Below are 13,946 nucleotides of genomic sequence, written 5' to 3' on the forward strand. Positions count from 1 at the left end.
TTTCAATACATCATATAATTTGAAAAATACAAAGTATGTATTTACATGCAAAATTCTGAAATGCCTATATTTGTCTGATGTGTTATATCAATCAAATCAATTAATAGCTTCAGTATACTAAATAAAAGCTATACTGATTTATAATCATAATTCATTTTCCAATTGGGGAATATATTTATTATTTGGGGTATTTTGTTTTGTTTGTGCTCTAATATTTTTATAAACATAAACAAGTTTATAACTTTTTCTTTTTGCATTTACATTTCATTATTTCATGAATGGTTTACATTTAATGTTGTCAAATAATATTAATTTAAATGTTTTTGCCGTATCCAAAATTTCTCATGTAAATTCTCTTGATCTGGAACTGTTTCCTTCTCCATCTCCTTCTCCAACAATAGGCAACCAATTACTGCTATTCAGCAGCAAAGTTTGGCTGAAGCACTATATTTATACATACAATTCTATATTTCAGAAAACAAATGTTTAAGGTATTACCCGGAAGAAGGAAACAGAAGTATCAACAACGATAATTTCAGATTAAGCTGAAATTCTTGTATTGTTTTCCAAACTGTCACTTATAAACTAATTTTAAAAAACAGCAAAATAAATACTTCCAGGAATCAAAGTCCATGTTTGCTGTTGCAAATCTTTTTTTCACAAAAAGTACAAAGCTTTTCCTTTTCTCATACAAAAAAAAAACCAATTAGTCAAGCGACTGTAGCAAATAAGTCAGCAATAAAATGTAAAGCAACTACACTTCTATACAAGAAATTAGGAAAGCATTTGGAATTTTGGTCTTATACTTGAACTATCCACTCATCTCATCCAATGAGAATGACAAGCCCTAACAATCCTTCTAACCGCACATCAGGGAGAAATTAGCAGGCTATGGCTTTAACAATTTTAAGAAATAATTTCAAAAGCCAGATTATAACAGGAGATGGAAAACTGATGCCTTGAATGCTTGATGAAAATATTGAGAGCATCTCAATACTAAATCAAGTAAACTATTAGAAACACTATATTAATGAAGTTAAAGCCTTAATATTTTATAAATACAGTGCAAAGGCAACAGTCACTAGAAAAAAAAGTACAGTGGAACCCCGACATAAGAGCTGCTCTACTTAAGAGCAACTCGAGATAAGAGCTGGGAGGGGAGAGATATTTTTGTTCTACTTACAAGCCCAAATTCGAGATACAAGCGCCAAGGAGCTGTCTCCTGAAGCCAAACGCTAACTTCCGCGTTCGGCTTCAGGAGACAGCTGCGAAGCGGCGCGCGTGTTTTAAAAGGTTGCAGCCGGCCTGGGGGGCTCGGGGGGGGGCTTGTAGCTTTCTTTCTTGCTCTTTTTCTTTCTCTCTTTTACCTTCCCTTCCTCTATTTCTTCTTTTCTTTCTCCTTCCCACCTTCTTCCCTCCCTCCCTCCCTTCACTCATTCCTCTCTTACTCTCCCCTTTCATAAGTTTCCTTGCTTCCTTCCTCTGTTCCTGTCCCTTCCCTCTTTCCTTCCTTCCTTCCCACCCTCCGTCCATTCATTCACCCATTCCTCTCTTGATCGCTTAAAGCCGGTCCCTGGTGCAAAAAGGGTTGGGGACCTCTGTCCTACAGGATTGGGTGGCAGAGAAGTTGAACATATGTAAATTTAAAAGTTTAAGAAAGTTTACAAGTTAAGTGAAAGAAACTTCATTATTCATTTATATGTACATGTACATTTCTTCATTAAAAACATGTCTTTCTGCATAATTTAGACTAACTTTGTGAGTTTTTTGAGGGCTGGAACCAATTAAAATTATTTACATTAATTCCTATGGGGAAAAGTCGTTCAAGATAAGAGCTGCTCGACTTAAGAGCCCAGGTCTGGAACGAATTAAACTCGTATCTCGAGGTACCACTGTATATGGAAAAATATCTGGTTTCACTTAGATTAGTAAAACACAATTAAATGTAAATATTAGAAAGATCTATGTTCAAATGCCAATGTCTAGGTCAGTGGTGATGAACCTTTTTGGCACCAAATGCCCAAACTCGAACGTGTGATCATGCCCCGGAGTCCCAGAAACTCAAAGTCCAGCTGGCTGGAAACCAGAAGACCAGCTGGTGATGTCATGCAGGCCCACAGAGAGGATTTTGTGTATCACTTCTGGCACACATGCCATAGGTTTGCCATCATGGATCTAGCACATGTGCCAGAGGTGGCATGTGGAGCCATCTCTGCAGGCATGTGAGCTGTTGCCCTAAGTCACCTCCACTGCACATTCATGCAGGCTGCCAGCTGCCTAATCAGAGAACGCTTCAGGCACCCTTAAGGCTTCACTAACATTTACCTTTTTTCCCCTTTTTTAAAAGTTTACATTTTTATAATGCACAATCCAGCTGTTGCTTATGCATGTAAACTCATCCAGTTGCCAACTGAACTCTAGTTTGTGGAACAATCCAAAATTATACAAATGAAACTTGAAAATTTGGACCTGGGCAACCTAGAACTACGCCATATATGGCCTGACCTAACCATAGTACACAAAATTATTTGCTACAACATCCCACCTGTCAATGACTACTTCAGCTTCAACTGCAATAATACATGGGTAAACAATAGATACGAACTCAAAGTAAAGCACTCCAAACTCGATTGCAGAAAATATGACTTCAGCAACAGAGTGATCAATGCCTAGAATGATCTACCTGACTGTTGTTGCATCCTCAAAACTTTATCCTTAAACTGTCTACCATGGACCTCGCCCAATTCCTAAGAGGTCTGTAAGGGGGCATGCATAAGTGCACCAGCATGCCTACGGTCCCTACCATACTGTTCCCATTTATTTGTACTTATTTCTTCTGCATATATTTTATTTATTTTATTCATTTATTCATTTGTCCAATACACAAATACATAGGAAGAAATAGACATGTAGTAATATATATAAGGGTAAAAGTGAACTTAGAGGAGAGGAGTTGCGGAGAGGGGCGCCATACAAATCTAAATAAATGAAATGAAATATGAAAGAAAGAAAATATATATGATAAGTGAGAGAAAGGAAAGACATACTTATATACTTAAACCTGTTCATAATTATTTGTTTATACAGTATGTTATATTCATACTTATGCTTACTTTATCATACATAGTTGACAAAATAAATAAAATTAAATTAAAAAATGATTTTCAGCTGGCCCCACACACACCATCCCTTCCCTGAGTCTCCATGCGGCCCATTTTGGATGCCAGGTAAGTAAGGGCTTGTCCGGCGGCTCTGGGAGGGCGTTTCCAGCCATCAAAGGACCTTTGGAAGGCTACAAGGGAGCCATTTTTGCCCTCCCGGAGGCTCCAGAAAAGCCTCTGGAGCCTGGAGAGGGCAAAAAAACAGGCCTACCGGGACTACTGGATATCCAGAAATGGGCTGTGTCTGGCCTCCGAAGAGCCTATAGGGGGCCAGGGGAGGCCATTTTCGCCCTCCCCAGGCTCCAGGAAAGCCTGGAGAGGGTGAAAAACAGGCCCCACCAGAGGATTCAGGGAGGCTTGCTAGATGCAAAATGGGGCGCAGGGAGGTCATGGGCCCATGTACGGGACAGTGGAGGGCATTGAATTATGGGTGTGGGCACGTGCATACGTGATATCGCACGTGCACATGTGCATTTGGCACCCAAGGAAAAAAGTTTAGCCATCACTGGTCTAGACCATCTAATCATTGAAGTGCAACATTGTTTACATAAAAAGAATCAGATACAGCTAATCCTCCACTTACGTCCACCATTGAGCCCAAAAATTGTTATTAGGTGAGACACTTGGTAAGTTTTCCCCTATTTTATGTCTTTTTAAGTGAGTCGATGCAGTTGATAAATTAGTAACTCAGTTGTTAAGATAATCTGGCTTCCCCATTAACTTTGCTTGTCAGAAGGTTGCACATGATGATCACATGACCCCGGAACAATGCAACAGTCATAAATATGAACCAGTTGCCAAGCATTAGAATTTTGGTCCTATGACCATGGAGATGCTGCAAAGATCATAACTGTGAAAAAATACTCGTAAGTCACACTTTTAATGCTGTTGCAATTTTCATCAGTCACTAAATAAAAGGTTGAAAGTCAGAGAGTACCTGTGCTGACATATAGCTTGACATTGGACCTGCATCACACCGAAGGGAGGATTCCACACCTCACCTATACAGAGTGTCCTGGCAGACACTGTGCGATATGAAAATCCTACTCAAGCCTGTCCATTGTGGCAATTCAAAGCCCGTACCTTTTTTTGTGGGTCATTTAGGTCTATCTATGTCTGAATATTCAGCAAACCATGTGGCTTTCCATTGGGAAGGGATGTTAAAGTTGTTGGGTAGATGTTGTGCAAGTGTCAGTGGGGGCTTCCTGGATTTGAGTCTTCTAACTATGAATGAGAAAAATTGGCATGCATAAGAGTTCATAATTTTTCTGTATTCTCTCACTAGTGCATCTTGCCTTCCTACAGCGGGCGGTTCTATGTGGCTTAGAACAGGAAGCTAGCAAGTGAAAGTGGTTTTAATGCATCCAGTCCTCATGGTCTTGTTGAGTCTAGCGTTTAACCTATTAACATGGTAGTTGTTAAGCTGCATAGGGACACAGTATTCTGCTGCAGAGTAGACGAACCCTAGTGCTGATGACATGAGGGTGTCAGCTGAAACACCCCATTTAGTTACACATAATTTATGTTACTCCTAATATTTATTTTTTGCTGCTGTGTTCTCTACATGCATCTTATAGACGAGAGTTTTGCATAATCTTCTTACCTTACTTTTGTTATCCCCCATTATTATCTGAAAGGACCTATCAGGGTTTTATTAGTCAACAGACATTTTTGCAGGGGATAGTATGGCACAATTTGTATAACCACCCATCCTTCCAAACTGTATTTTATGCTACAGTTACGTACTGTATATGAACACAGCTATGGTTTTGGGCCCTTGTTGGAATTATGTTTCAATATAACTTGTGTGAAGGGGTGTGAAACTCCTCGTGGTGCACTCTGGATATCCACCAGTGTGAACTAAGTGAACTGGCAATTGCTGGCAGCCAGAGTACTCTGTAGACTTTCTAGCTCTCAAAATACATGGCAAGGAAAACAATTGAATAAGAGAAGGTAAGATGACTAAATATTATCACCAATATCGCAATCATGACCTTGCAATAACTCATTGTAGTAGTTACTGACAGACAATCCAGGCAAACTAATATCTATCAGAGCTTGATAACTCTGAAGTGAATGACTGACAAATATAGATATCCTTATTTAGCAACCACAACTGAAAAGGCAATTTTGTTGTTAAGTGAACCGGTTGTTAAGCGACATTTGTGACTGTGCTTACAGTCTTCAGCTTTCTCTATTTTGCAGACTTGTGAAGGTCATAGATGTGGGCACTCATCATAAAATAATTGGCGCAATATCATTGTAACTGTGAACGTCATTGTTTGATGCATTCAGTAAACAAGGATTATTTCTACTACACTTGCACTGTATTTTTCAGAAGTACCATAAGTCATCACATACAATCTATAAAACAACCTCAGTCTTTTCTTGAGTTTCTCAGCAGTTGATCTATATTTTAATAGTTCTTAATTCATTTCTTGAATAAAAATGAGTTTGGACTAATGTTGTGCTTTTGATAAACCACCAATGGAAAGCATTAGTACAGTGGTACCTCTACCTAAAAACGCCTCTATATTATATTATTGGCTAGAACTGAGTTAATTATATTATAATTATAAATTATATATTAATTAATTAATTATTAATTATATATTATATTATATGTTTCTCCTTCCTTCCTTCCTCCATTTCTCCTCTCTCCCTCCTTTCATTTCTCCTTGCTTCCTTGTTCCCTCCATTTGTCCTTCCTTCTTTCTTTCCTTCCTGTCCACTTCTCTTTCCCTTTCTTTCTTTCTGTCTCTCTCTCCATCACAAATGCCCAAAGAAAGTTAAGTCAACTTACACAAAAGGTGGAGAGGGTGAGGCGAGAGCTCCGGTGTAGGCAGTCAGCCGAGCAACAAGCAGGCACGACATGACCACCTTTTTCCCCTCGCAGGTGGCGAGACTGTCCGACTCCACCGTACGGCGTTTGGAAACGGTGCGCGGTGTTTGGATTTTGCGTGGGTTTTGCAGGTGATGAGGCTGTCGAATACCACTGCGCGTTTGGAAATGACGCACGGTGTTCGGATTTTTCCTGTGCGTGCATGCACGCGCGCAGGTTGGACCAGCTTCCGTGGGTGGGCCGCATGCGGCCTGCGGGCCACCACTTTCCCAGTGATATACATGTACAAACAGGCACACTGTTTAACCACACTGTTGCAACCACCATCCTGCCTATTTTAATACCCCCCTTTCAAACACCAATGCAGCTATCACCAAATTAGCAGAGTTGAGTGAATCAGAATTAATGGGTCCATGCTAAAGGCTGGGAACAAGATAATCATGATTCCTCTCAACCACCGAATTACTTTAAATCAGTGATAAGTTTTATAAGTGATAATTATATAAAAAAGTAGATCAAAGATTGAACATCCTTTCTCTACTATCTTGTCTTGGATGTAATTGCTTCAGATGTTTTTCCCCCCACAAACCTGCAACTAATACCCGAGGCAAAATACTTTGAAGTAGAAAAATATAAGATTCCTTATCACCCACATCTCCCTGTTTCGGTAGCATTTTAACAATTAATTATGTCTGGTTAGATACTGCAAACATTTTATAATCTTAGTCCAAAGAAAAAGAAAGCAATTTAGGGAACTTAAAAGCATACACATATGAATTTAAAGAACAACTGTTTTCTGAAGGACTTTAAAATGAATTTTATAAACTATTGAAACTTATATCAAAATTAATTTTGAATATACTGTTCATACATTATATACTTTATATTTTATATAACAATGTGAAATGGAGTTGTTATCTTCAATTATTCATACTTCAAAGCAACTGGTTGTTTTCTCAGTGTAATGTGAGAATGCTACTAGTTGTTACTTTAGTTAATCACAAACCATAGTTTGCAAACCATAATAGTTTTCATTTTGATTAAGAAAAACTTGCATACCAAAAATATTTCTATATAATTGTCTCTATATAAATATGGGAATGATGGCCTTCATTGATTTCACATTCTGAAAACCTAAAAATTAGGATAAGAACGTTTTAGGCTAAAAATGGCAAATCAATGAATGAAACAAAGCAGCATAGAATATTACAATATAATTCAAACTACTCTACTGTGTTTCTGCCTCCATTACACTAAGGAAAATAATATAATTAATTTGGGATCCCACTGAAATACTTTGTATTTATATCTAAAAAGGCTGTGCAAATCATTTATTTATTTATTTTATTAATTGGATTTATATGTCGTCCCTCTCCGAGGACTCGGGGCGGCTCACAACCTATCAAAGAAAATGACAATACTGTACATCTAGATCCAATTAATATAATTTAAAAAGTTAAAAGTTCTAATATTAAAAACATTCATTACCATTCACTTTGTGAAAACACACTAAAACACTAGTTAGTCAGGGAGGAAGATCTAATGACTCCAGGCCTGGCGGCATATATGAGTCCTTAAACTTTTTCGGAAGGCAAGGAGGGTGGGGGAAATGCGAATCTCCAGGGGGAGCTGATTCCAGAGGGCCGCCCCCCCCTTCCCGTTGTCTGGTTGAAGGGATCCTGAGGAGGCCAAGTCTGTAATCTGGTCCGATGCCATACAGGGCTTTGTAGGTCATAACCAACAGTTTAAATTGTATCCGGAAACTAATCGGCAGCCAATGCAGTCCGCAGAGTGATGGTGAAATATGGGTATGCCTTGGGAGGCCCATAACCATTCGCGCAGCTGCATTTGGGACCATTTGAAATTTCCGAACACTCTTCAAAGGTAGCCCCATGTAGACAGCATTTAGAAAGAACATTGGTGTAATCAGTGAAGGGCGCAGTGAAGGGCGCAGTTAATACCTTCTACAGGAGCACCCTCCAAGGCCGTTGCAGGCATACATACACCCATTGGGAGCGTGCACGCCCATCGGTGCAAGATTTGGTTTCTCCACATGTGCAGCAAGCGAAATTTCCTGTGAGGACACACGCGAAAACAAGTTTTTGGCGATTTTTGCCAATATTTTTGCTTACGTGCATGGACATAAGCAAAAACAAGATAGATGAAAATAGCCAAAATCTCGCTTACGCTAGTGTCCTTACAGAAGACTTCACTTGCTGCACATGCACAGAAACCAAATCTCATATGGGTCACACAGCTGCATCCTGGAATTTTGTACTGGGACAGAGCACTTGAGTACACCGGCTGCTGCCTACCCCTGGGTGTAATCTGTCAAATTATTAATGCAGGCATATCCAGAAGATAGCTGCTCCAAAGGCTTTCTATGCAATATACTCATATGTGTATAGGTATAAACATTGGCACTCTGGATACTAATGAAACAGCTATGTATGCCTGTATACCAAGTTTTATAGAAGAAGAGCCCTATATGGCTCAGGACCAGACTATCTATGGGACCGCCTCTTGCCACATACCTCCCAGAGACCAATTAGAGCAGAAAGAGTCAGCCTCCTCCAGGTCCCATCAACTAAGCAATGCAAGTTGGTGGGACCGCAGGGGAGGGCCTTCTTTGTTGCTACCCTGGCTCTATGGAATCAACTGTCCCCCAATATCCGCACTGCTCTTACCCTGCTGGCTTTCCGTAAGGCCACGAAGACCTGGCCATGCCAGCAGCCTGGGGGCCCTGAATCAACAACTAGCTTGGCCACGTATATGAATGTACAGTATATGGATGGCATGTATGCATGTTGTTGAGTTATTTTATTATGAGTCTTAATTAGGGTTTTTAGACTGTATTTATTGACTTCTTTTTATTGTTCTGCAATTTTCTATTGTTGTAAACCACCCTGAGTCCTTCGGGATTGGGCGGCATAGAAGTCAAATAGATGAAGGAAGGAAGGAATGAAGATGTTTTAATACTTAAAGAATAGGTACTTGCTTCATGAAGCATCTTTACTGAATGCTTTGAGCAACGTTATCTAGTGATCATAAATAGAATTATTCAGCAAACATTTATTGGAAATTTTATTTAGGCATTGACAAAACTATACCTAGTTGGATTTCCTCGGAGTGAGTCAAACTGAAAGTCTTCCAAAGAAATCCAATGCTGTATACTTGAGAACTCCTGGTTTATAAGGTAGAAGTACACTAAAAATAAGCTAAATTTATTGACCACAGAGATAAAATGTTATCTGTGAATATAGTTATCAATAATCTTATATTAATCTACATGATTTTATGATGCAAATTACAAATTATTTAGGATAGAATAAAGCAATGAAGCATTTTGCATATTTAAAATGTTAAGATCCAAGCCAGAATAAAGAACTTTTTCATAAATGGTTACCAATAATAAATGTGAATCGTTAAGGTATCACAAGAACCCCTGTAATCTTTTTTTTGATACAATGTAATATCTAGATTGAAATCACTGTGAATAGTTCAAAAATGGTTGATCATCCTTTATTCTATTATTCATATTATTATATTTCTAAGTGTTTTTCAAAGAGGAACAGAATAACTCAAATATATTAATCTACATATTTTTGTGTTTTATCTACATCAAAGGTTTCTTACAATTTCTAAACCACAAATTCTAAAGTTAGTCTTCCACAGGTTTTCAAAAGATATTAATAAGCTGTAATTGTTAGCTGATTTCAAGGGAAAATTATAAAATGGATTTTAAACTACAATATGATTGGACCGTAAACAAGTTTTGTATTTTTAACACTATTATATTTTTGCACTGATAAGACCATGAAACCCTGAAAATGTATGGAGACAAAGAAAATTGACACCTAAACAATTACAGACTGACTCCATGTATTAAACATGAAGTAACTACAGAAATATGATTCAAAGAATGTTGAAAATATATCACTGTATCTGAAAGTATACACTCAAGAATACACATTATATACCATATTTATCAATGGCATATAATTAAAGGCAACGTGACATTGCCATTGGTTTACTTGTTTGTTTGTCTGTTTATATATAATATTTATTTATTTGTTCATTTATTTATTAATTGGATTTATACGCCACCCCTCTCTGAGGACTCTTTTGTTCACATTGCATTTTTAAAATGTATGCCCACTCATAATCCCCCCCCCCTCAAAGAATGGTTTCTCCTTTCAGGGAAAACATGTTCTTAAGAACCTATCACTTAAGTTTCTTAAGTGAGAAGGAGGGGGAAGGCAGATGGAAGAAATCCAACAGGATTTTCACAAAACATACAATGTATGCTCCTTTTCCAAGGAAAACAGATATAAAAGATAGCACAAACATGGACCAAGGACTTTCTAACAAACGTTTAGGACAGCAGGTTAATCTCATCAGAATAACATATTAAGAAACTTCAAATAATTGGTAATAAAATCATATCTTCATAAATTAATGCAGTGCTTAATCATATATTCATACTAGTAGGTGACCAATATAAATAATCTGTTCTTAAGTCCTATTCATATCAACTCATCATGAGGTAGGGTTGTCAATTTGTATATGTAATTAAATAACTGATATTTATATTATATCCAAATTATATAATTTACAGTTACTGTATTGTTCTATACAAAAGTAGAAAAATTAGAACTATTTCAAAAATGTCCATGCTACTGTACAAAAAAATCCATGTTTGTCCACTCAATTAATTCACTAAACTTGACTCAATACTTTTTAAAATTAAAATGTCAGAACTAGTACATATTCTAGTTTTAGTTCATTAACGGGACATTACTGATGAAGCCAATTAAAATGCATATTGCATTAAGCCATGAGATCCAGTTTTAATTTAACATAATCTGCAGATCTACCTACGTTTCTTTATTGTTATTTAGGATTTTTTTTTGTGGGATGATCTATATATCGCCTAAGCAAAACATATCATGCTGAGGTTCACTGCTACATATATATCAGAAAAAAAACCTGATTTTGACTGTTCTCCAAACATTTTCTATTATCAGAAATAGAGTTGATACATATTCTTTGCACATAGAATCACTGACTTTTAAATGGGGCATCCATTTATACTCTATGCATGTTGTAACAGTTCTACGCTTGTTACTATCAGAAAACTTTTAGATATTTACTAATATGAAACAATTTCATGGGAAGAAAACAGTAATACTCTGTGAACAATGTTCACTAATCAACATTTTACAAGCTCATCTGTAAGAAAGCAACCAGAATAAAGAATATTTATCCTGACTACAAACTTTGTTTCTCTTGTTCAAGTTAACTTTTGTATATACAGTACTAAAATATTTGCTGCATAGATCTCATTTACTAAACTTATCAGGCGACTAGAACATCCAGTGAATACCTTCCTCATAATGTATTAAAATACTAAATGTGTTACTAATATGAATAGACATATTGATTACAGTAAAAAAATAACAAAACTTCCTTAAAAAGAGTAACATTCTATCCTTGAAAAAAATCCCACTGGCTCTACAGTCACTTCAAAATCAACTAAATTAATCAAAAAATAATACTGTATTTCAGTTCTTAAGAAGCATCTACTCAAATACAGTTAAAAAGGCAACAAGATTTAAAGAGCATTTGGAAAGCATATCTAGTAAAATAGACGGAAGGTTCATATAATTTTTTTTAAAAGCTGTTAAAATTATCAATTATATGAACTCAGGCCAAACTACAGAAAACCACTAAATTTCTTTGTAAACTGAAAGGGATAGTGACATTTTATTTTTAATCTATTTAACCGTATTTTCAATAAGGAATTGTAGAATGTACAGTACTGTGATAGTTGCCAAATTACTTGTTAAATGGATGAAGTTTCTATCTTTACTAAGACCAACTATTTTTTTGTCATTGCATTCCTTAATCCAGTGTTTCCCAAGCTTGGCAACTTGAAGATATTTGGACTTCAACTCCCAGAATTCCCCAGCCAGCGAATCAACTCGCGGAATGATGGCTGGGGAATTCTGGGAGTTGAAGTCCAAATATCTTCAAGTTCCCAAGCTTGGGAAACAGTGCCTTAATCAATAGTGAAGCTTTTGCTTCATGGCAAAATGAAAAGTCTATTGCCTTTCACATTTATAGCTATGTGTCCAGCAGACGTGGTTGGTAATACACAATGAGGATTTTAGTGGGTATACACATAGTAAAATACATGATGAAGGTTACAGAGGATATACTCATAGTGAAATATATCTAAGAAAGAATAGAAGATATAGGAATAAAACATATCAATGAAAGAATAGAAGAAGATATATAGGAATAGAAGAAAGATATAGGAGAGCAATAGGACAACCTTCAGTTGAAGCAACTGTCAACTGAAATCATCACAAGGTATATGAAGTAATTATGGAAGAAATCACCCCCCAAATGACAACAACTGTGCCCTACTTCAGAACTAGGTTGGAGGGGGGGGGGTTGCCTTCTGATTTCAAACTGTGCAGAATTTCGGTTGTTGCTACTGGCTCCAATAAAGAGAGGCAACTTTGCAAACATCCCAGGTGGGTCCGCTGACTGAGGCGCGACAGGTACGAGGCCGAATCGAGGTAGGGAAGAGGGAAAAAAAGAGGCTCCGGCCACTTAGCAGCGAAATTAAAAAGAAACAACAGGATCCCTTACAAAGGCCCGGGAGAAGCGTCCTTCCCTGGGGCAAACGACGGCCCCTCCAACCTCCCTCTTCGCTTCCTGTGACGGAAACTTGGGCTCTCCATTGCTCGCCCAACCGCGGCAACCAGGGGCTTGCCGTATAATCTCCTGAATCTGCAAGGCCCCGAAACCCCAGCCTTGAAAGTCAGTGAACGGCCGGGGTCGCAGGAGCGAGAGCGCAGCGGGGCTCTCGGGGGCCCAATGAAAGCAGGAGAGGCCGGCGTCTCGTCCCTCTACCAGGCCGAGCCAAAGGCAGGCCCTGCGCAACCGACGCAGCCTCAGTTCACTCACCGGGAACGCTCGGATCCGCATTTTGGTGTCCCTCCGGCTGCCCGTCCCCTTGCTCAGGTTCGACATTTTGGGGCTCGGCGGGAGCGGAGCCCCTTCCTGGGGACCAGGAGGAAGCGGAAAGGGATCGGGGAGAAGCTCCCTCCGGCGACAACAACAGAGGCGCCGGCGACCTTTACTCAGACTGTAGTCAGTTTTAAAAAAAGAAAGAAAGCCGAGCCGTGGCAGGCCCAGGCGGCCGTCTATTCTCGCTCAGCAGCGGCGGCGGCAGCGGCGGCGACTCCCTCAGCCTCCTGCGCCTCCTCTTCCTCCGCCGCGATGGCGGCCAAACATCGCTCAGTGCGCAGGGCCGAGAAGGCCCCCTCCCCTCTCCCCGAGACACAGACACAGACAGATCAGGCGGGGGCGGCGGCGCGAGAGAGCGAGAGAGAGAGAGAAAGGGGGGGAGGGAGGAGAAAGGGGAGGAGCACAGCCGGCGGGGAGGAGGGATGAGGGGGAGTGGCGTGGAAAACCTAGCGAGGAAGGGGGGGGGAAAGGAAAGATTCGGCAAGTCTCGCGAGAGCTCCAAACGGCTGCCGCGGCAAACGAAAAAGTGGGGTGGGGGAGGAAGTATTGTCTTCTCCTCTACTGTCGCTGGGGGCGCGCAAGCGAACGGGGCGGTAATTGGACGGCGGCGGCGGTGGCGACAGGGATTTCGTTGTCACGCGGTAAAAGCTCAGAAAGAGGAGGGCTCATTCATACGTAGCGTTGCTCGACTGGTTCTCTCCCTCCCCCCCCCCCCTCGCCGTCGCCCGCCCCGTCTTCAAGTTTGCCTGACACGTATATCAATGCCTAGTTCTGGCAATCCAGACATCTGTGGGGGTCTGTTTGGTTTCTTCTTGTCTGCCCAGAAACAAAAAAATATTTATTTATTTATTTATTTGTCAAACAAGTATAGTATTACAGTACATACTAACATAACATAAGTA

The 13,946-nt window shown here is 39.4% G+C and overlaps 1 protein-coding gene across 1 annotated transcript in view; it reads right to left on the reverse strand.

Annotated features, from left to right (window-relative positions):
• CUL3 (cullin 3) overlaps positions 1 to 13,460 on the reverse strand; it is a 54,757-nt gene extending 41,297 nt beyond the window's left edge. The window contains exon 1 of the mRNA XM_070753303.1: positions 12,982 to 13,460. Coding sequence (XP_070609404.1) covers positions 12,982 to 13,047 — 66 coding nt within the window. The 5' untranslated portion in view covers positions 13,048 to 13,460. The remainder of the gene's footprint in view (positions 1 to 12,981) is intronic.
• Between the last annotated feature and the right edge of the window lie 486 nt (positions 13,461 to 13,946).

The sequence above is a fragment of the Erythrolamprus reginae genome, chromosome 5 (genome assembly GCF_031021105.1).
Source record: "Erythrolamprus reginae isolate rEryReg1 chromosome 5, rEryReg1.hap1, whole genome shotgun sequence".
NCBI lineage: Eukaryota > Metazoa > Chordata > Lepidosauria > Squamata > Dipsadidae > Erythrolamprus > Erythrolamprus reginae.